At 34.4% G+C, this 21,465-nt stretch overlaps 4 protein-coding genes across 5 annotated transcripts; 1 reads left to right on the top strand and 3 right to left on the bottom strand.

Moving 5' to 3' along the window:
• Positions 1-114: 114 nt before the first annotated feature.
• LOC118054013 (CBL-interacting serine/threonine-protein kinase 11) lies at positions 115-1,839 on the bottom strand. Its single transcript, XM_035065447.2, has one exon. The coding sequence runs from the start codon at positions 1,582-1,584 to the stop codon at positions 331-333; it is 1,254 nt and encodes a 417-aa protein (XP_034921338.1). The 5' UTR covers positions 1,585-1,839; the 3' UTR covers positions 115-330.
• A 4,899-nt stretch (positions 1,840-6,738) lies between these two features.
• Positions 6,739-9,192, bottom strand: LOC118054014 (EPIDERMAL PATTERNING FACTOR-like protein 6). 2 transcript variants are annotated; one of them, XM_035065448.2, is made up of 3 exons: positions 8,348-9,192; positions 8,080-8,129; positions 6,739-7,258 (listed from the first exon to the last, which is right to left on the bottom strand). In XM_035065448.2, the coding sequence occupies exons 1-3, from the start codon at positions 8,484-8,486 to the stop codon at positions 7,028-7,030; spliced, it is 420 nt and encodes a 139-aa protein (XP_034921339.1). In that variant the 5' UTR covers positions 8,487-9,192; the 3' UTR covers positions 6,739-7,027. The 2 variants fall into 2 exon arrangements, with proteins under 2 accessions (XP_034921339.1, XP_034921340.1); XM_035065449.2 differs by having other exon boundaries at positions 8,703-9,192.
• An 8,753-nt stretch (positions 9,193-17,945) lies between these two features.
• On the top strand, positions 17,946-19,238 carry LOC118054067 (protein GRAVITROPIC IN THE LIGHT 1). Its single transcript, XM_035065512.1, has one exon. The coding sequence runs from the start codon at positions 17,946-17,948 to the stop codon at positions 19,236-19,238; it is 1,293 nt and encodes a 430-aa protein (XP_034921403.1).
• A 608-nt stretch (positions 19,239-19,846) lies between these two features.
• On the bottom strand, positions 19,847-20,649 carry LOC118054012 (transcription repressor OFP17). Its single transcript, XM_035065446.2, is given in 3 exon segments — positions 19,847-19,918; positions 19,920-20,096; positions 20,098-20,649. Coding segments are annotated over 3 exon segments (666 nt in total). The 5' UTR covers positions 20,515-20,649.
• Between the last annotated feature and the right edge of the window lie 816 nt (positions 20,650-21,465).

Here is a 21,465-nt window from a genome sequence, read left to right as displayed (position 1 = left end):
CTATATACACATTACACAGGGTACGAAACCAGCAACAAAACTAGAATTGCTTTAATTTCTACAGCTAAATGGATCGACCTAGGCTAAAAAAAAAAAAAACATGAAGAAGAAGAAGGCAAAAAAAAGAAACTTTTATTATTAAGAGCACAAATTACAAGTACAAACACAATACATTTAACAACATTCATAGTTTTTTTTTTTTTTTCAGGAAAGAGAAATGCAGCAAACATATGGCAAAAATTCATTTTTTTCTGGCAAACAAGAGATGACCAAATTCCAATTAGCAGAAACCTGGCTGATCTATTGTTGATTAATAAGTTCTCCTAATTTCTAAGTAGCCATAATCACAGGCTTAAGCTTATTCTTCCATGTCTCCTTAAAGCATCCAGCATCACCACCACTCCTCTTAGCCTCCACAACAAACAAAGTATCGGTTAACCGGTAAACCTCAACTGATATCATCAGGTTACCATTTTGCCCTTCCATCTCCAACCCCAATTCTTTCCTTCTCTTCACCCTCAACCTCTCCTCCTTTGCAAACTCCTCAACCTTCTTCATCAAATTCTCTGGCGATTCGGTCGACACAAATCTTTCTCCGTCATCAACCGAGTTATATGAATCATCAAACAACCCTGATAGGTTCAAACCGGAGGAGAAAGATATGATATCGAAGGCATTCAAGCTTGTAGAAGCTAATTCCCCGTCTTTTTTCTCATCATCAGCCTTGTTGAGCTCCTCGTCGTAGAAATTAATTTCCTTATGGTTCCCTTTCTTGAACCAAGGATCCTTCAGAATCTCATCAATGGTGATCCTTGTCTCCGGATTCGTATCTAGAAGCCGAGACAGGAATCGTTTCAAATCCGTGGACATCCATTTAGGGCACCGGAATTCACCTTTGTAAATTTTTTTATACATGGCCATCAAGTTTGGATCATTGAAAGGCAAAAAACCAGCTGTTAAGACAAAGAGAACAACCCCGCAAGACCAGACATCAACCTTAGCACCATCATAACCTTTTTTTGCAAGAATCTCAGGAGCAACATAAGCAGGAGTTCCACAAAGCGTGTGCAAGAGTCCATCAGTTCGGATCTGATCTGTAACAGCACTTAGACCAAAATCTGAAACCTTCAGGCTCCCATTTTCATCAAGAAGCAAGTTTTCAGGTTTCAAATCACGATGAAAAATTCCTCGAGAATGGCAATAACCTACCGCAGAAATCAACTGGTGAAAATATTTCCTGCTAAGATCTTCGCTAAATCTCCCTCTAGCAACCTTGGCAAACAATTCTCCACCCTTAACATACTCCATAACGAAATAAATCTTCGTCTTGGAAGCCAAGACTTCGATCAATTTCACAATATGAGGATGATTTAGCCTTCTCATGATGGAGATCTCCCGCTTGATGTTAGACATCAAACTAGGGTTAGAGATCTTCTTCTTGTTGATAATCTTGATAGCGACACTTTTTCCTGTTTGAACATCTCGAGCATGGTATACCTTCGCGAAGGCTCCACATCCGAGAAGCTTTCCAACCTCATACTTGCCAAACAAGGCATTTTCCGATACACTTTCGATCTCCGGCATGCAATATCTTCCTAAAGATCGAACCAGCCTGCGTGCCGGTTCGATCAAACAAAACAAAACAAAACAATAACGACAATAGCAATAACAACAGCAGCAGCGACAAGAACACGCTAAAAGGAATTAGCAATGATGGGCTTAAAGAGAGGCAAATTTAGCGGTGGGTATTTAAGGGTTGATCTAGGACTTTTTTTTTTTTTTTCCCTGGTATATGGCGGTGGCTTTTGAGAAGAGATTGGTACAGTGTCTATGATTAATTACGCGTTGTTGAGAAATTTAAAGAGCTTAGAAATTCGGTCAGCGTACGCGTGCTGACATTCTATTGGGTTGGAAGTTGGGGTGACTAATAGAAACGTGACACGTGTAATGGTGGTGATTAATGAGAATTGACGAGAGAGTTTAATTTGGTGATTTGGTTTTGATTAATATTTATTGTGGGAAATTAATTTGGAAATTTTTTTTTTTTTTTGAAATATCTGAAGAATTTGGGAAATTAAGTGAAAAAGTTTTCCCTTTTTTATTCGAGGAGGATAGCTTATGGTTGCCTAGACGTTTTTTTCTTGTATAATTTTCCATGACAGGGACGATTGGCATTTAAATTTGAATTGTGAAGGTTTTTTTTTTTTTTTTTTTACCGGAGGATATTTAAATTAATATTTTTTTTTTTTAAGAGAATAATTTCAAGCATAGTGAGAGAATAATATTTTTATTTAAATTAAAATGATATTATTTTAATTAAAAAAAATTAATGGATTAAAATTAGGTTTTTAATTAAGTTTTACAAGGTTAATTCCAAGGTCACACTGAGTATTTTTTTTTTATTTTTTCTTCAATCCGGCTTAATCAGTTCTAGCCTTGAATTTTGGATTGACCCGTTAAACTGGATTGGATTTTAAAACTATAATTTTATCAAGTATTTAATTTTATAATCCACCATATACTTGATTGAACCTTAATTGCTATATGAGAATTGAATCCAATAGATCTACTTTGTAACGCATCAAACATTTTCTTGTGGTTGTAGTTCTCTTGTGTTTTTTTTTTTTTTTAACAATACTAAGGATTTTCTCAACTTAATTTTAATGCATCAAAACTAAATTATTTTTTTATTACATTTTAATTAAGTCATAACGCTATGGGTTGACCTCAAGATTTTAGAAATGACCAAGAAACTGTCTCTGAACGGCAGGATGGCGGCAGGGACGGTGAGGTACAACAATGGCACGTCTTGAAAATTGACAGCAAATTTGCTAGCTACCCAGAGCTAGATAGGTCCAAAATAAGAGGAACTGTAAAATGCCCCTTCGCGTTATTTTTTATAATTACACTATGAATCAATTAATTACCTAGATACTGATCTGTATTTCAGCATTAATTATTAGGTATTAATTTAACAAATTATATAAGGAAACTTTGCAGTTTATTATTATTATTATTATTATTATTATCATCTAAATTGATTAGAAAGGTGGGCAAGAAAAGGACATGATAAAATAGAGTCCAAATGTCACATTCAAAAATTTGGTGGTTAGCCAACTTGAAAGCTAAATTAATATTTTAAAACGTGAACATATGGAAAGGCCTCGAATTCCACATATAAAATAAAAGTTTTACATTAAATAAATTAATTTGAACACCAAATGGAACAGAAATGTCGGCAAAATAATTCATAATATGTGTGGCGTGCCAGCAATGTACGTACTGAAGTCAGCAATTCAAACTTTGATTAAAAACAAAAGGCATCATATATTAATGCAAAATATATGGATCAGATGATCAAGTCTTTGCAAGGAAAAAGTTTGCCGAAAAACAAACTGCTGCTTCTTGCAAAACTTTTAGGAAAGATTTGGTTGCTATATATTTGCTTGATGAGATTAATTACAAGCTCAAGCTTTTTATGTTGTGTATATATATAATAATGAACCTTACTTTAATGTATTAGGTATTTAATATTAAAAAAATAATGGGCCAAGAGCAGCAGACCCAAAACCAACGAGCCAAGACATACCAAGCCCAAGAGACCCTCGAACCTATAACCAACGAGCAAAGAACTAACGGGCACAACACTTCCGCCCCAAAAACTACCGGATTGAGAACTCCCACCCTAGAGTAAAACTAATAGAAAAAAATTTAATCAATCTAACTTTTTATTTAGGTCGAGTTTCAAATAAAATTATGTAGAAGTTAAAGAGTTTGCCTTTACATGATTTAGGAAACTAGACTAAGTGTTAAAAAAAAAAATGCACCTTTTATATCGGCCACATAAATTAAGAAAAAAATAATAAATTCCTTCAAATGCTTACATTAAAATTTAAATTCAGGAATTAAAAAAAAAAAAAAAGACATAGCTCCATAAATATAAAACCAATACATTAAGGTTAAAAATGATAGCTGTGAGATTTAAACTGGGAAATGATATAAAGTATTTACAAGTTACGGTGGCCAACCTTTAAAAAAAAAAATCAAAATAACATTGTTATGATCAAATCTTTTTTTTTTTTTAAAAAAAATCAATTGATTGAGGATTGAGTTTTAACCGGATCGACTCAATCAGCATGTCATGTCTAAGTTTTTGACCAAGTTAACCATGTTTTTTTTTTTTTCTCTTTAATATGGGTCGACAAAGTTCTAAATTGACTTATAGTCGATCCATGTTTTAAAACTATGTTAAAAACTAGATAAGTTAAAAGTAATATTATTGCAAGGTAGCATTACAATTTTTTTTTTTTTAATGTAACTCACATCATTAAGAGATTGTTTGATATTATAATAATTTTGTTTGTTTTTCAAAGTTTTTTTTTTTAAAAAAAAACATTAAATCAATGTTTTTATATGTTTTTTTTATGATATTAATATGTCGATATCAAAAAATAATTATAAAAATATATATTTTTAATTAAAAAAATAATATACACTATATTACTAAACAACACTAAATTAAGTAAGTCTATGGGATTATGATGTATACATATAAAAAAATATATTTATATCTCTTCGGATATCTAGGTTCAAAATATTATTGATTCGCAAACGTGCTGGCACATTGCTTCGAGCATGAAACAACAACCCCCCTCCCCCGGCCCATTTTTTTTTCTCGAGAAAGGATTTTTCGCTATTTGGTCGGCATTAATTAATCATAATTTTTGTTTTAACAAATAAAACTAGGTTTTCTTCGATCTGGAGACAGCAAGCATATATGAATTGTTCAAGTCTTCGACTAATCCTGGAACTCTTTTAATGGAAGCAAGTTGACTATAATATTTAAGCATCAACATATATACATGAATTAACTCAATTGAGAAGCACCCCTTGTATTTTAGGAAACCAATAAAGAAAATAGTTAATTTAAAGATCAAATTGAGAACTAGTTGATAGTGTTATATATATATATTGATCATCATGCATTTCAATTAGAGAAGAATTATCAATAATCCAAAACAAGAAAAGTCTCCTTCAGAATCATGGACAACATAGAAATGAACAAACAAATAGATTGAGAATATCATACGGATACTCCCTCTCTAAGCCTCAATAATGTTGATGACAACATTCATTACATAGACAACAAGGAACAACATATACTAGTACGTGCATGATACACACTGATCTCTCTAGTTGTTTCTTGGAAGGTCACCATCTCCACGTCTCTTTCGTCTCTTTTCCACCTCTTTTGTGTCTTTTTGCTTGTGCTTGCCGTTTGGACACTTTCATGTGACTGTTTATGGGATTCCCTGCGAGAAATTTCCTGTGAGTGTTTAGATTTATCGAAGCATCACGTGAAGATATTAACGCTGTAGTAACTGTGGGGCACTTTCAAAGTGAAAATGTTGCTTTTGACCTGGATATTTGAATGCACAGGGACAGTATAGAAGACAAACATCGACGGAGTTCTGGATTAAGCTCTGGATGTCGTCTCTTGGTCGTCATTCAGGACAACGACAATAACTTGCCAACTACGTGCTCATGTGCATGTGCACAGTCTCTTGTGAAGTGAAAGATGTGAGATGCTGTGCTCAAATTCCACTTTGATTAATTCATTGCTAATTTCATAAACAAAAAGAAAGGAGGAAAGAAAAGCTGCTGCTGTTTTTTTTTTTTTATACCAAGACAAGGTCGATCTGTCATAGCTCATCGAGACATGGGTGATTATCGAAGACAAACTTGCTTACGAACAAGGTTTCATAATTTGATCACTCAAAGTTCAGAGCCATGTTAAAAGATTATTCATATATTTTATCAAATTGGTTCTTTTTAAAAACAAATTCTACAGATCAACCTGCTCACAATTCATAACTTGAGCTTAATTTGTACTGACAGACCCCCAGATTTGATCACAGGTTCAAATAGCTAGAAAGATCCCATGATCGGTGTTGGTTCCAACTGGACTCGGGCCTTTTCCCTTAAGAAAGGTGCAGGTAGGGCTGTGACCCAAAACTTGTCAGTGTTGGCCCTCCTTGTGGACTTTTGGGTTGGGCACTGACCCTGTGCTGTTCATCAATTTATTGACAAGGAAGATCAGCCCCGATTCTATCACGTTTTAATGATTTCAAAGTTGTAATATGGCCCCGGAAAATTTGTGAAAACAGCTCAACAAAACTGTGAGCAAACTTCCACCATCTTCTAGTTAGCCAAACATGATTTAAGATAATTTGAAGGGTCCGGGCCATTGTTACATCTAGCCATGCATGACCTACATGGTCTGTTTTGTCACACCCCATCCGCAATCTGTGTTCTATAGATTGGACGTTTGATAGGTTCATTTCATCTTTGCTAAAAGAGAACACGTATTTCAAATCTCACAAGGTCAGCCCTTCAAAAGCAGCAAACTCCATACTTCCAGATTCTCTTGAGCCCGTCTCTTTTTTATTTTTCTTTTTTTGTCATACTGTAGTCCTGAATTCCACATCCTTGTTGTTTGTATTAATTATAGATTAGTTCTCAAGGTAGAACGAGGTTTAATAATTACTAGCTGAATATCCAAAATTAGGAATATCCACAAGGGGAAATCATTAATTCTTCACAAATGTACTGGAAGGAGAGTGAATCATCAAGTTATTTCAAAAGTTGTATTCTACGCAGTGGTCAGTGTCACAAAAATTGACCTTGTAAACACTTGTTTCAGTTCACAAAATGATGGCATAAACACTTAATATCACGTAGTGCAAACATCATATGTATATATATATATATATGCTTTACATAAAAATTAAATAGCGATGCTTTTATATATATATAGATCCTATTAATTCTCCTCATGAACAATTTTCACAGTAGAATTTATAATTAGCGAGCAATAATCTTGCGCCATGTAGTCAACACACAGGCAAGTAATTTCATCGACTGGAGTTCTTTTCTTCTTCTTCTTCTTCTTCCTGTTTTTTGTTTTTTCCAAAAATGAAAAAAAAAACCCTTAAAAAGACCTAGCTAATAGCATGATTACATATCATCATGGCATGTACAGCTTGTTCCCACATTTGCACCTCCATGCTTCGGGGTAATACTCAGCAGTCACCGGAGTCCCCGGCGGCACGGGCACATGCACCGGCTTGCATGGGGTGCACTTGCCACACTTTGATGTGCACCGTGGTGGGGATGACCCTGGGCCACTCAAAAACCTCCTTGCCATGCTCAAAGAAGCCTCCATTTGGCCCTCGTAACCTCTTGTTTTCTCAAACTCCTATAAAAATACCAAAACCCATTAATTACCCGCTAATTATTACAACTTTCTTGCAAGAAAATCAATCAGTCAAAAATTAATTAGTATAGTACCAATCAGGTGCATAGTACACATAAAATTTTGCACACAATAATTACCTAAAGGACTTAGGTGAGGTTAACTCAATTCGCCACTTGGTGAATGATCCTTACGTGTGCTAACGTGCGCAAAATGAACACCACAAGAGGACGAGCAGAGGAGCTCACGAGAAGACATTGATAGATGGGACATGGAATTTAGAGTACATGGACATAGTTCCGGTTAAACCGCTTAGCACTGGTGGCGCAAGTTACCGAGACTCATGGAAAACAAGACAAAAATGTTAAGCAGCAAAGAAAAAGAATTTTCAGACTGGCTAACGTGCGCCGGACGGAGGGAGCATAAAAGGGACCCCTAGTACAGTCCTTCACTGTACTGTGCTGACTAGTAAACCCTAATCATATGCCTGATGGTTCCATTGGATCAGCAGGTTACAAGATCATAACTTCTGTTTTTTTCATTTCGATCATAAATAGAAGATTAAAAATTTGTGGATGTAGCTAGGCAGTAGACACAGCTTGGTTATTTTTGTTCAGAAAGAAGAAAGGGAGACAGCTTGATTGTTATTCACCCTAATGGGAAAAAGGAAAATATAGGGACTGGTAAAAAAAATGTAATTAATCATATTAGAATTAAATTCTTGAGATATTCTTTTTAATTTGTAATCATATGGGAAATTGTTTGAAGCATTGATAGCTAGCCAGGTGAGGCTCAAGGGACCAATTAATTTTAACCAAACTCACCTGAAAATAAAAATCACGAGCTTTTCCGGATAATGGGCACCTGATGATGCCTGCAAGAAAGTTAATTACAACATGTTAGTACATAAATGGAATTGGGGGGAGGAAGAACTATTAAGAACATGGAGAAAATAATTAAGAAAAAGAACCAACGAAGATGGGCATTTCGTATTCCTTGATTGCAACAAGTGGAAGTGAATTAGTGATGGTGGTTACCATTAAAGCTTAAAGAAGAGTACTTGAGAGAGAATTAGTGAGAGCTGGAGCTTACCTAGACATGTAGTCTTGGAAGAGATGGTGCTGAAGAGTGCAACAAATGACAAGATGAAGAAGATGGTGAAAGAGACACATTGAAAGAGAGAGGGTTCCTTGTTGAAGAAGATGAGTGATCTTTTGCTCTTCAACTCCATTAAAAAGTAGAAAGAACTATAAAGCTAGCACTAAGAAATCCCTTCAAGGAGACAAATACACCGAGCAGCTAGCCAGCTAATATATAGGGAGATTGACTGGATGGGGGAGTCTTGCTTAAACTCTCTTCCTGTCTTCTAATTTGACTCTTTAAGATTTGGGTGATCTACACTAATGGTCACAGAAACTGGAGTTGAATAGTAAGAGAAACAAAATACCTAACATCTTATCCTTCTTGTTAGAGTAACACAACATTCACTTTTGTACAACTCTTTCTGTCTTTCTCCGTGTCTCTGTCTCTCGAGAATCTTGATATAGCGAGTAGTCGTAGCAGGTAAGTAGGTGTTTGTGTGTGTAAGTGGGGGTGGTTGCAATGGAAATATATATGGAAAAAGAGAGGGTTTTGGAAAGAAAGAATTGATTTGTGTGAGAGAGAGAGAGGGAGATGGTGAATCTAAGTTATTTGGATATTAATGGGTTCCTAAGCTTTGCCATGTTTGAGTCTTGGATTCTCTGTGCAGGCTTTCTTCACTGTCTTTCTATGTTTTCCAGACCAGGCAAAGAAAATTGCATATAAACAACAAACAAACACTATTCAGTATTCACCTCTCCCTTCCTTCCTGCCCTGTGCTCCCTATGGCTATGGCTATGGCTAGCTCGCTAGCTCCTGCCACACCACTCTCTAGTCTCCTTTTTCCAATTGACCCTCGACACCTCATGTTTGCCTTTTCCTCTACTTGTTTTTCCTTTTTTCTTCTTTAGGGTTGAAAAATACTTTTTTTATATTTTAATAAAAAAAATATTATTTCAATATATTTTCAAATAAAATATATTTTAAAAAATAAATATTATCATATTATTAAACCTACCATTCACTCTTATTTTCTTTTCTTCTTTTTTTTTTTAATCTTTTCCGGCAACACTATATATATATATATATATATATATACATAATTAGTGTAGATTGGAAAGAAAAATTTACTTGTGAAAATTTATTTTTTTATCCTTGAATTTTTTATTTTAGTGTCATTTTAATTACTAGAACTAAAATGATATTTCACAATACGAATATATTTATAAATTTTGTCAAATTAATATTGAGTGTCCAAAATAAAAAAAGAGAATGAGAGAATGATTATTCAACAAAATAAAAATCTTCTTATTTATAAATGAGTTATGTCTCTTTATATATGAATATAGAAAGCGGTTACTTTATTCAGTAATATTTTTAATAACTTGGACCAGATTTATTTATTATGAACAAACCACGCCAAACCTAATAACCAACAATTAATTTGGCTGAAAAATGAAGATGGTTGAATTCTCATACTCCAACAATCAATGAGGACTTCACTGCTTCGGAATATTTTGGTATTTGAAATAGAAATTGCAAGAGTATTATTAATTTAAAACACAAATTACACAATTTTTTTTTCTGTTGGCCGGAGGACTTTGGTCGGTTGTCATTGCTGCATTTCAAGACCCAAAATTTCTGTTCAAATTTATTACAGTGAAAACAAGAGGTACATGTTGTCTGCCTTAGTATGTGCTAGTAAGCCTCTCTAGCTAGACCATTTGGTTCATATCTTGAGCCATTTACATTATTTAAGGGGTTGCTAAAAATATTATTTAACCGTAATAAAGAAAAAAATATCAGCAATATAATTTTTTATATACAAACACTTTCTGTTCATAAAACTTTTTGTAATTCCCATGTGGTGTGTTGGAAAATTTTGTTTTTTATTCTCAATTTTTTGTTGAAAAAGAAAAACCCTAAAAAGAAAAGGAAAGGAAAACTGAAAATAAAAGAGGAAAACAGTTTTCTGATGTTGAGCACACCCTAAGAGTTTTGTGTTTTTTTTATAACTAAGAGTATTTTTTTATCATTTTTTAATTAAATTTAAGGGCTTTTAGCTAAGAAGTAAAGGAATTTAGGTAAGAACTTTGATTCATCTCAAATTTAACCGATCGTGTGTGTGTATATATATATATCCTCACACCATGTGGGAATTACTGTGCATGAAAACACATAAATCCCTTAAATGGAATATTGAAATTGAAAAAAAAATCATTTTTTTTATTAATTTTAATGTTTTTTAAAAAATATTACATTGAATTAACTCCTTCAAGCTCGCTGATTTGAATAAAAAAAATTATTATAATTTTAAGCAAGCCGCCATGGTGAAATCGGTAGACACACTGCACTTAGAAAGCAATGCTAGAGCATCTCGGTTCGAGTTCAAGTGATGGCATAACATTTTTAAATTATTTATTTTTAAATTATCTAATTATTAAAAGGATAGAATAAATAATGAATTCAATTCCGTATGTAGAATTATGGCTCCATTGATGAATTTTACTGCCATTTGCAACCTGATGCAATGAATTCACTAGATTCCCATGGCAAGGACTTGAAAACAAAATCAAATTAAACAAAGAGTGTAAGATACCTGAGCTGTACATAAATGGTCGCTTTGTGATGGACTGAATTCCAAGGAGTGTACTCCCCATGCATGATCCTAATGATCTTTCAATTCTTCCCTTTGTCTTTCTAAAAAAGTGCGAACTTTTTCTAATATTCTAATTTAACACCCCATATTCCTTTCCTTAATTTCCCTTTCTTTTCCTTTTCCCTATCCCCTTCCTGGTTAAAACTTCAACTAATGCTTATCAAAAACAAGTAAACAATATCAAGAGTCACACTCCAATACCATTTCTATTACCACTAGCATAATGTCGGGGTTCTCATTATTCCAATAAATTCCAAAATCACATGTTTTCACACATCATAAAATAACATTTGCTATTTTATTTGGTATTTAGACACTGATTTTGTCAGGGAAACATTTACCATTGCTTCTTAAGGTGAAAGTCTTATTATTTTTTATATAGTATAAACATGATAGTTTTCACGTATGATCTAACTAAAAATCATCTCATGCATAGAAAAATCATTGATAGTCCACATCAAAATTATCTTCATTTGAAAATTATATTTCTTCGAGACATCATATATCAAAGTATCGGACGATCACAATTGCTTCAACTCATTAATCAATGATCGAAGAAAAACATCTATATTTTTACTCGGACTATCAGGATTGAGTATGATCGTAGATAGGAACGTGAGCTTCGACCTCATATGCATATTTAGTGGCAAGTTGTAAATCATGAGTACCATTTTAATTAAGTCTCGGATGGATTCAATTGATAGATTTAAACTCATCAGGAAGTCTGTTTGTAGAAATGACTTGCCAACGTACTTCTTGGTTTTCGTTTTCATTCTTTCTTTTGATCTTATTATAATCCCTTCAGTATATATCGAGAAAATATTTACTTTGGTGTTTATCGATATATACAACAAGAGACTATTCTGCCAATAAAGTTCATCGCAATCTACCAATGAAAAAATTTCGTTAGTGTTTTCATTTATATTTGTTAATTTTCTGTAGTATTTTAAAAAAAACATAAATTCATTTCAAAACTTAATTGGAGATAGATTTATTTGATCTCCCCCTCTCCGTGCTTTCAATCAAATATATTTGTATCCCTTTTAAATTTGTTCTTTCTATGGTAAGAAACTAACAAAATACAAGAAATTTCCATTCACCAAAACAAGTTAGCCCTCATCCACACTGATACAAGGGTCGGAATCTATGGTTTCAATGGTTCCTTGATGAGTTTGAGAAATGTAGTACAAAAACATGGCAAATATGTCCAAGGGGTAATCAATTATGTGAAGCTAGCATATTTAATAAGGTTTTTTTTTTTTTTTTTTCTCAAAAAAGGGCAATAAACTACATGCATACAAACATCACAATCCATGTTCTAATATTATTCTCCTGGCCTTCGTGTCCATAACAATGAATAGGTTGTGGCAAGCGTGCGTGCATGGGTGCAGTAGATGTGGATGTGGAGAGAAAAAGAAAAGTCTCTCTTGCACTCTAACTCTAACTCATAACTCGTTCCTATGCTTTTGTTCACTTCTAAAGCCTCTAATATGCCTTTCCAAAGCCCCTAGATTCTTGTCCCCCATGCATGAAGACTGAAGCAGTGTTTATTTTTTTTTAATGGTTAGGGTATTCTTCAACAAATTTCCATGCACTAATATTAAATTTCTCCCATCTTAGATCTTAAATAATTAATTAATTGGGACGACGATTTCAAAATTGCTTGAAATCAAAGAGTAAAGATATCTTCAAAAATTAATTAACAAGATGAAGAAAGATTTAGAAACTTTGAGAAGACGAGACATGATCCCTAGCTAGATCCATTCTTGATCATTTTTTGTATCAATTAATATATTTTTAAATTCAAATTCAGATATAATTCTTTGTGCTAAAAAACTCAAGGGAATGCATGAAGTCCTTCAAAACCCAAATTGACCGTTGATCCCCACCAAAGCCTGGGGTTTGATGGTAATAATATATGGGAAATGTGAGGGTGACATGTGAAGGCAATTATCCATCCTGACACACCCATCTCCAATTATTTAACTTGAATAAAGCTGATAGACTCTCTCTCTCTCTCTCTCTCTATATATATATATATATATATATATATATATATATATATATATATATATATATATATATGTTGATTGTGATAAATTTGGAAATTTCTTGGGTCCACAAACTGAAGGCCTGTAAAAATTCTTTCTCCATCGACAAAGCCATTGGTAGTGACAGTGATATTGGAAAACATGTCCAGGGAAAACTATGTATATTCTTGAAATGCAGTACAAAACAGAAGAGAGGTCATCAAAAAAAATACGAGAAAAGATTTCCTTAAGACCTGTAATAGATGTAGTGGTCCATCTTTAGTTCTTACATGTGCAAAATCCTGGAAATTAATTAAATTTCTGAAGTTTCGACTTGAGTTGTAAACAAGGTTGTTAATAAACCTTTACAATTGAAAACAAAAGCTGAAGTAAAGTGTTTGGTTAATCCAAACTTCTCATTTTTTTACATGGGCCCCACCTAATAACTGAGGTCGAACCTCAGCTCATGAGAAGTAGATTTTATCTGCTTCTCCTGCGTTCTTCTCCTGCGATCCTACTTGCGTCTTCTCATGTTGGAAAATGAATTCTCCACTGTGCACTTAAGTGAACAGTGGAGAGTGAAATTAATTCACTCTCCACTGTTCACTTAAGTGGACAGTGGAGAGTTCCTTCACTGTTCATATGAACAGTGGAGAATTCTTCCACTGTTCATATGAACAGTGAATACCGGACCTGGTCCAAAACTATAAAAACGTATTGAATTAGGTCTGATCCAGTAAAAAAAAATATTTTTTATTTTTAATTGTGTTTTATTTTAAAAAATTAGTGTTTTACATTATCCAATAACACTATATAAATTAGAAGAAGATCGTTTGATGACGTAATATTTGTAGAATTTGATCACAATCCCAATTTTATTTCTGATGATATTTTACCTGATGTTGTTGCGCGCTTACAAAACCAATAAAACTATAGTCCTTATCGGATGTATTTTATACGTGATGGAATTGTAAATGGTTTAATGCAACAATAAAAAATATTTTATATAAAATATTATTTATTTCATGATGTAATAATAATAGTTAAATCTACAATATTTAAATTAAAAACAATATATATATATTATAACCTCAATTTGAAAAGCATTTTTTTAACCAAACACATTAAACTACTTTTTACTCAACCTCAGTTTCAACCACAGTTTTAACCAAACATATATTTTTCCAAACCAACCTCAACTAAAAGTACTTTTTATAAAACAACTTTTTTCAAACCACAACCACAACAGCAACCGCAATACCAAACACACTCTTAATATTTTAACACAAAAATACTCAAACTGACTTGAGCATTAAAGTTTTTGTTTTTGAGGTAACTTCAATTATAAAAATACAAGCTTAATCCACTACCAGCGAGGAAAAATTCGAGATTCATTAAAGTTTTTATATATTTCATCAGTGATACTATCTATGAAAAACTGAATAAAAGTTTTGTTTAGTTTTCATTCCCATTTTTTTTTTTAATTTTTATTGTTTCTTGTTCTCAATGGCTAACCACACGTAAATATCAGGTGGAAGAGCTACGGAACTTCCATCATCTTCATCGATTCCAATCAACTTCCATCTACTTGCTCAACAAAGAAAAACACTTACAAAAGTTGTTTTGGCTACCCAATAACAGCTTAGAGTTGTTCTCATCCATCCATCACAAAAGAAATTGGGCAAAACAAAGTAGAGGAAAGTAGGCATAATACTCTCACTGTTCCTAGAAGCATATCTCGTTACCATGGGGGCCACTCCTACACAAGTTCATTGAATTTCATATGTATATAGATATGTAAAGCACTAGTATTATAACAAATATAAGATAGATATGAAACCCTAGGTAGACCATCAATGCAAGTCACTATTTGTTTGTCAAGAAATCTATTTGAGATTAGAGTTTCGCAGAGATATATAGTAATGTACTTGCTAGCTAACAAAATAATGTTGTTAATGGTCTACTGTGCAAGGAATAAGACATGAGAGAGCATTGTAGGAAAATGTTTCCAGTTCCCATCGTTTGATATGCTACTAGTTTGGACTATATAAATGTCACTATGTCATGCTCTGAATTCTTGTCTCTAATTTATATTTTCATGTCTCCTTCAAGCTTATATCCATCATATTCGTTTCATGTGATCAGAGATATGAAGGTTTTCCCTTAATGGCTTTTACAAGCTAATTATATGATCCTTTTTCTAGCCCTGCAATCGCATGAACAAGAGCAACGCGATATGCAGAATATTAATTAGGACCTATTTTTGTAGAATATCATCAATACTGTATTATCAACAACCATCACAATTAATATTATTTGTTCATGGTTGAATTAATGGCAGCAATTTGACAGAAATCAACATGTTAGTGGCATAAACTATGGTAGATTCTTGGTAGAAATTGTGCCTGGAAACGAAAAGGTCTGTCCCTTGGTTCTGGCTATTTGGAGAGAGAGAGAGAGAGAGAGGGAAACAGAAAACACGATAAACAAGTAGTGGAAGGAGCTGCCTTAATCGGCAACAACAGCTACAGATTGGCATTTGGCAGCATAAAAACTGTAGTTGTAAAGCTGTAAATTTCCTTTAATGCCTTCTTCTAAACTCTTGTAAAATTCTAATATGGTATCAGAACGAATTCTTAATTTTAACATTACTATTAATGTTGTTTAGGATATGTTTTCTAACATATATCATACGCATGTAAGAAGTTAATTGTAACTCAATTAACTTTTTAAAAGTTTTTTTTTTTTTTTTCCTTACAGCAAATACAAACACACTCCTTAAGGACTTGTTTGTTTGGGTGCAAACTGCATTTTATAAGAAAAGGCATCAAGGTTGCATAGCAGGACATAGCCAAACGGGCTGGAGTCCTCCCACGAGACTTGCATTTGCCTAATACAAAACCCATTTGACCCATTTCTTTTTTTATTATTATTTAGATGGAATATTTGAGTTAGCTTGTATGTATTCTATCTTAAAATTAAAGAGCACATAAACATCCAATAATCATTAATATTAACAATTGAATCTAAAATCATATGGAGAAACCTCTTTATTTCATGTTCTTTTCTTACTATTTCTTTAGATGTCTCTTCACTGCTGCATGGGGACAGAGAGGTACACTACCCTACACCTCTCCTGCAGCACTTCAATGGCTACGATTCAGTCTGATAATTATATTGTTTTCTCTTGGGATGCTTAAAACTTCTGACACATCAGAGTATTTAGAAGAAGAAAAAATCCAAGCAGGAAAAGAAACAAGCGTGCGGTTAATAGTTACTAGTTAGTATTAGCCTTTACCTTCTTTGGTGTGGTAACGTAATTGTCTCACGGTTGTTTCTTCCTTGGGCTAACTACAAATTAGGTCTCTAATTCTGATGGTTATTTCAAATCAGTCCCTAAAGTATACATACTCTCAATTCTACCACCTGATTTCAATGAACTAATCACCCATGAATAGTAATTAGACCTGATCAGGGGTTAGATTGCCGTCGATGGCCCAACCTAGACATGGTATTCTTACTTCCCTTAGTATTTAATTGTATGATAAATGCAAAGTGTGATTTATTATGCTTATAATCAAAGTATATGTTTGGGAGTGTGATGGTTTCTATTTTTGGATGATTTTTAAAAGAGTGTTTGCTTTTAAAAAGAATTAAATTAATTTTTTTTAATATTTTTTTATAATTTTGATCTATAGATATCAAAAATAAAAAAAAATCTGAAAAAAAAAATTAATATATTTTGAAAAGAAAAATAATTTTGAAAGCATTAAAAAACATATGCTATCATATTCCCAATTGGATTTTTTAAGGATGGAAATAACAATTTTATTTGTTAATTTTAATGAAAAATGACCAAATTTCTTTTAAAAAACATTTTTGTTCCATTTAAAAGGCTCTAAGATGGATTAAAAAAGACTAAGCTTTATCTCAAACTAGACTCAAACTTGCAAAGAACAACGTGCTAGTTGGATGGTAAAACCGCAGTAATAGTTAGTTTGAGTACCTCTTTAAAATAGACAACATAGCTGGAGGACTGATTTGTAGTAGCCAAAACCTCCCTTCTTTTCACTCGCATGATCATGGAACAAAGACAGTGTGTTAAAGAATTCAAACACTGGAAACTCTGCGGGAGGTGAACAGGTTTCTGCTCCATTTCCCCAAAAATATACAGAAAAATATTTGAAAGTTGAAACCCTCACGTTCACAGATGACAAAGCCAAAATAAAGACTGTCTTTCTTTCTTTCTTTCTTTCTCTCCTTCCAAAACAAACACTGCATTGCATTTGAGTAAATGCCATTTTCAGCACTCCTTACGATGCATTTACTTTGAATCCCATCACCTTTTTTTTTCTTTTTAAGATCAGAGACAAAGACACCCGGATAGCTAGCTATAGCGTCAGCTACTTCAGTTTTCTGTTTTGTTTTGTGTGTTTTTGATGTTAGAATGTGCTTCTTTTGAGCTCAAAGTTTAAATCTAGGACTGTTGTTTGATGACCTTGATCATAGCTTGTTGTTCTTGAACGTCTTTGATTTGGGTTTGAATAGAATACAGGTAGTGATTTGATTAAGTTTGAATCTTTTCACTTTCTTTTAAGCACTAATCTTAGTTGTTAATATTTGTTTAATCAAGCATTAAAACCCCATTTCATTTCTTTAATATTTGGATGGTTCTAGCTACCATATTGCCAGGGTTTATGGCATTTGACCAGGAATCCTGGTTCATGTTGGTGGTTGATATGCGTTGAAAGACCCCATTTTTGTGATTTAGTTTAGTTTGGGAGATTAGTGTCTGGGAAAGTTGTTAAATCTCATTAATCTTCATCTTTAGTAGATCTGATTTACTTTGGGGCTTTAGCTTCCTTGAGGAATGGAGCATGTTACCAATAAACTCTCTAAACCCTCTTCAAATATATCTGAAATGGTATCCAAATTTGCAAAAGTTTGCAAATTGAGATCCATTGGTGTCTTCTCCAATGACCACCACTATCAACACAACCTCATTGGCAACCATGATGGCTCATCGATGGGTGAAGATAGTAGTGATGCCACTGAGGAAACAGAATTTGATGGCGAGAAAATCCATCCTCAACCTGTTGTAGTTCCAAGCAAAAGCAACATGTATGGTGACAAGGATATTGTAAAGTTGTTTGACACGGTTTCTGCCTTGAAACTAGCTTATGTTCAGCTTCAGGAAGCACATATTCCCTATGATCCGGATAAGATTGTGTCTGCTGATGAACATGTCGTGGCTCAGCTTGAAGCACTTTGTAAGTCCAAGAAGGCATTTAAGGAGAAGCAATTTTCAAAAACCAAGCTTGACTCCTCAAGGTCTGCCTCTCTGCGATCAGAAATTGATGTTATCGAGAAGCTTTTAGAGAGACTGAAGTCCCAAGATAGAGATAAAGATGCTGAGATTGTACGCCTGCGACAAGAACTCCTTGATTTGGATGCGGGGAATGCAGTATTGGTTGAGAAGATTAGGGAGAAAAGTTTGGAGAGAAGGAATGTGACGATTTTGAATGTTTCCATGTTTGAGGATACGTTCAAACGAGCTTCGAGGGCCATTCATGACTTTGCGAGGCCAATAATCAGCTTGATGCAAGCTTCAGGATGGGACTTGCACCTGGCAGCGAATTCGATTGAAAATGGGGTTCTTTATGCTAAAAGATCAGATAAGAAGTACGCATTTGAAGCCTACATTGCACGAAGAATGTTTAATGGGATGACACTTGGATCCTATGATGTGGATGATGTTTTACGGTTTGATGATCCTATTGATTCTCTGATAGCTAATCCAAATCCAGGATTTGGCAATTTCTGTGGGGAAAAGTACATGCTTGTTGTTCATCCCATGATGGAGATGTCTTTCTTTCGGAATTTAGACCAGAGGATGTTCATATTAAGTGGCAAGCATCCAAGGACTCCATTCTATCAAATGTTTGCAAGAATGGCAAAGTGGATTTGGATTCTTCAAGGAATCGCGACCTCAATTGATCCCAATGCACAAATATTTTCTGTGCATAGGGGAAGCAAATTCTCAGATGTTTACATGGAACCTGTTCAAGAGAACAAGGAAGGTGTGATAGTGTCCGAGGGAGAACAATCTAACTTCAAAGTTGAGTTTATGGTCATGCCTGGGTTCAGAATTGGAAGCACATTTGTGAAGTCTCGGGTTTATCTTTCAGAAACGAAACAGCCTGCCGGAACATAATAGAATGAGATGCTGCGACTTCCTTGCGGGTAACTTTCCAAAGCTAATCATGTTTTTTGTTTTGAGGATATCGATATTTAGGTTAAGTTAGTTGAGAATATTACAGCTAGTGAAATGTGGTGGGATTATAGCCCAGAATCTCAGTGCCTGTACTTCTTCTCAGTTGTTTTTGATATATCTACATATGCTGCAAGCTGCAAGAACATTGTTGAATGCTTCTTCTTGAACTGTAAATAGATATCCACTTGATAATGCTAACATCTCTGCCTAGTGATGCCATCATACTCGGTAGTTTCCTTATTGCCTATTATGAACTGAACGGACATGAGAGTTTAGATACTATGTATATTTGGTCTGTTATCTTACTAACATAGAGGTGCATAAAGCTCTATTTCTCAATTTTCCTTTTGTTTTTTCAATGTTGTACTTAATCAATGAGAAAGAAACCAAAGATCAGTTAATGACTAATCTTGTAATTAGTACGAAACGTGTGCTTTCCAATTCTTTGGCAGCACCCTCGAATTTCACCGCTCTCTCCCTTTGCTTGATTTGCCCCCTAACACTAAGAGAAAACGGTATACAACAATGGGATTTATTCCTTTCATTATCTACTCGCATTACAAAGAGTCAACAGAGAAACCAGAAGAGGGATTGCGGAGAGGACATGGATTGTCTCTGCAGCTGCAAAGGAGGAACAGCAATACTAGTCGCAGAATCATTTGGGAGATTTGGGACTGTCAACTTCGGTGTTGTCAACATCAGGAGAGAACAAGTCCTTGCATAGCTCTCCGTAGAATCTGCAGACCAAACCAATGAAGACAGGACACTTGAGGTTTTTCCAGCAATACAGAAGCTCTTCCACATCCGCTAAATCCCTTACCTTTCCCTCTTCAACCATCATCTCCACCAAATAGTTCTCGAAACTTCTGCATGCATCTTCTACATCTTCATCACCAAAGGTTTGCCTTTTTGTGGCCAAACTGGCCTTGATATAAGCTGGTGTAAGAGGAGATGGATAGAGCATTCTCTCACGCTCTGCTTCGGAGACGCTCCTAAGTTCTGCAACTCTGTCCATCTTTCTTGACTTCCTAGAAGAACGAAAAAAATTAAAAACTCGACTCTTTTGAGGAGCTTTTCTGGGTTTTTTGCTACGACGATGAAGTCGGAGATCTCTTATAAAGACAGGTCTTTTGAGCTTGAATCTGAAGAGTATTAGTAGTTTCTTGCATGGCCTGAAAAGCTTGGATCTGAAGACAACTAATGCTTTCATTTTCATCTGTAATGATTGATATCAGAGTGTTGTTGAAGAAATGGAGCAGAATGGAGTCCTTTTATTGCTTCTAGCTAGTTCAAGGACATAATGTTGCTCCACTAACGGTTGGTGTACCAGAGGGAGAGAGAGTTTGTTGAAGACGGATATAATAAGAGGTTAGTTAAGCCCTGTGTGCTTCTCCTTGCCATTGTAGGGTTCATGTCCTCAAGGAGGAAAGTGGCACCCCATGAAGTGTGAGAGACTATTTTGGCAAAGAATCCTGATATGGAGAAGGAGAAGAGTTCAATGGATGCTCATCATTTGGGCCAAAAGTTCCATTAAATTAAAAATGATCCTCATTTTCCAATTTGTGATTAATCTACCAACTTCATATGTGGCCTTCAGATTGCTAGCAAAGCCATGTAGTGGAAGCCATGTTTACCAAATATATAACTGGTAAAAACCTCTCGCTTATTGGCGCGAGTGATGCATGAGTTAGTAGCCTTTTCTTTTCTTTTTTTATTTTTATAAAAATACTAATTTACTTCTAATCGAGATAAAGTATAACGAAAAGACCTAGAGAAAAATATTAAAAAACTTTTTTTTTTTTTCCCTTAAGGGTATCTAATTAATTTGCAAGCGACCTTTGAAATCCTTGAAAAATATCATTCTATTCTACCCCACCCACTAGCAAGGCAAAAACTTTGTATAGGAAAGGATAAAATAATAATTACAGCGGTTAATAAAGCTGAAGTCCAAGACAACCTTGTCCTTGGTGGCTGGTGCTCTCTTTGGGCTAAAATGTAGCTCCTAAAGCCCCAAAACCATACACATTGAGACTCCAATTGCTTCTCACAAAAGCCATCCTCAATCTGGGCTGTGCTTCTTCTGGTTTCATTCACAGTCTAATTCTAGTACAGCCATGAAACCAGCTTTTCTATCTGGTCTTGGCCTCTGAGTCCAGAAAAGTTGTTG

This window comes from Populus alba, chromosome 13, assembly GCF_005239225.2.
Source record: "Populus alba chromosome 13, ASM523922v2, whole genome shotgun sequence".
Taxonomy (NCBI): Eukaryota; Viridiplantae; Streptophyta; class Magnoliopsida; order Malpighiales; family Salicaceae; genus Populus; species Populus alba.
The sequence above is the reverse complement of the archived record's forward strand: the minus strand, read 5'-3'. Positions and strand labels throughout refer to the sequence as shown.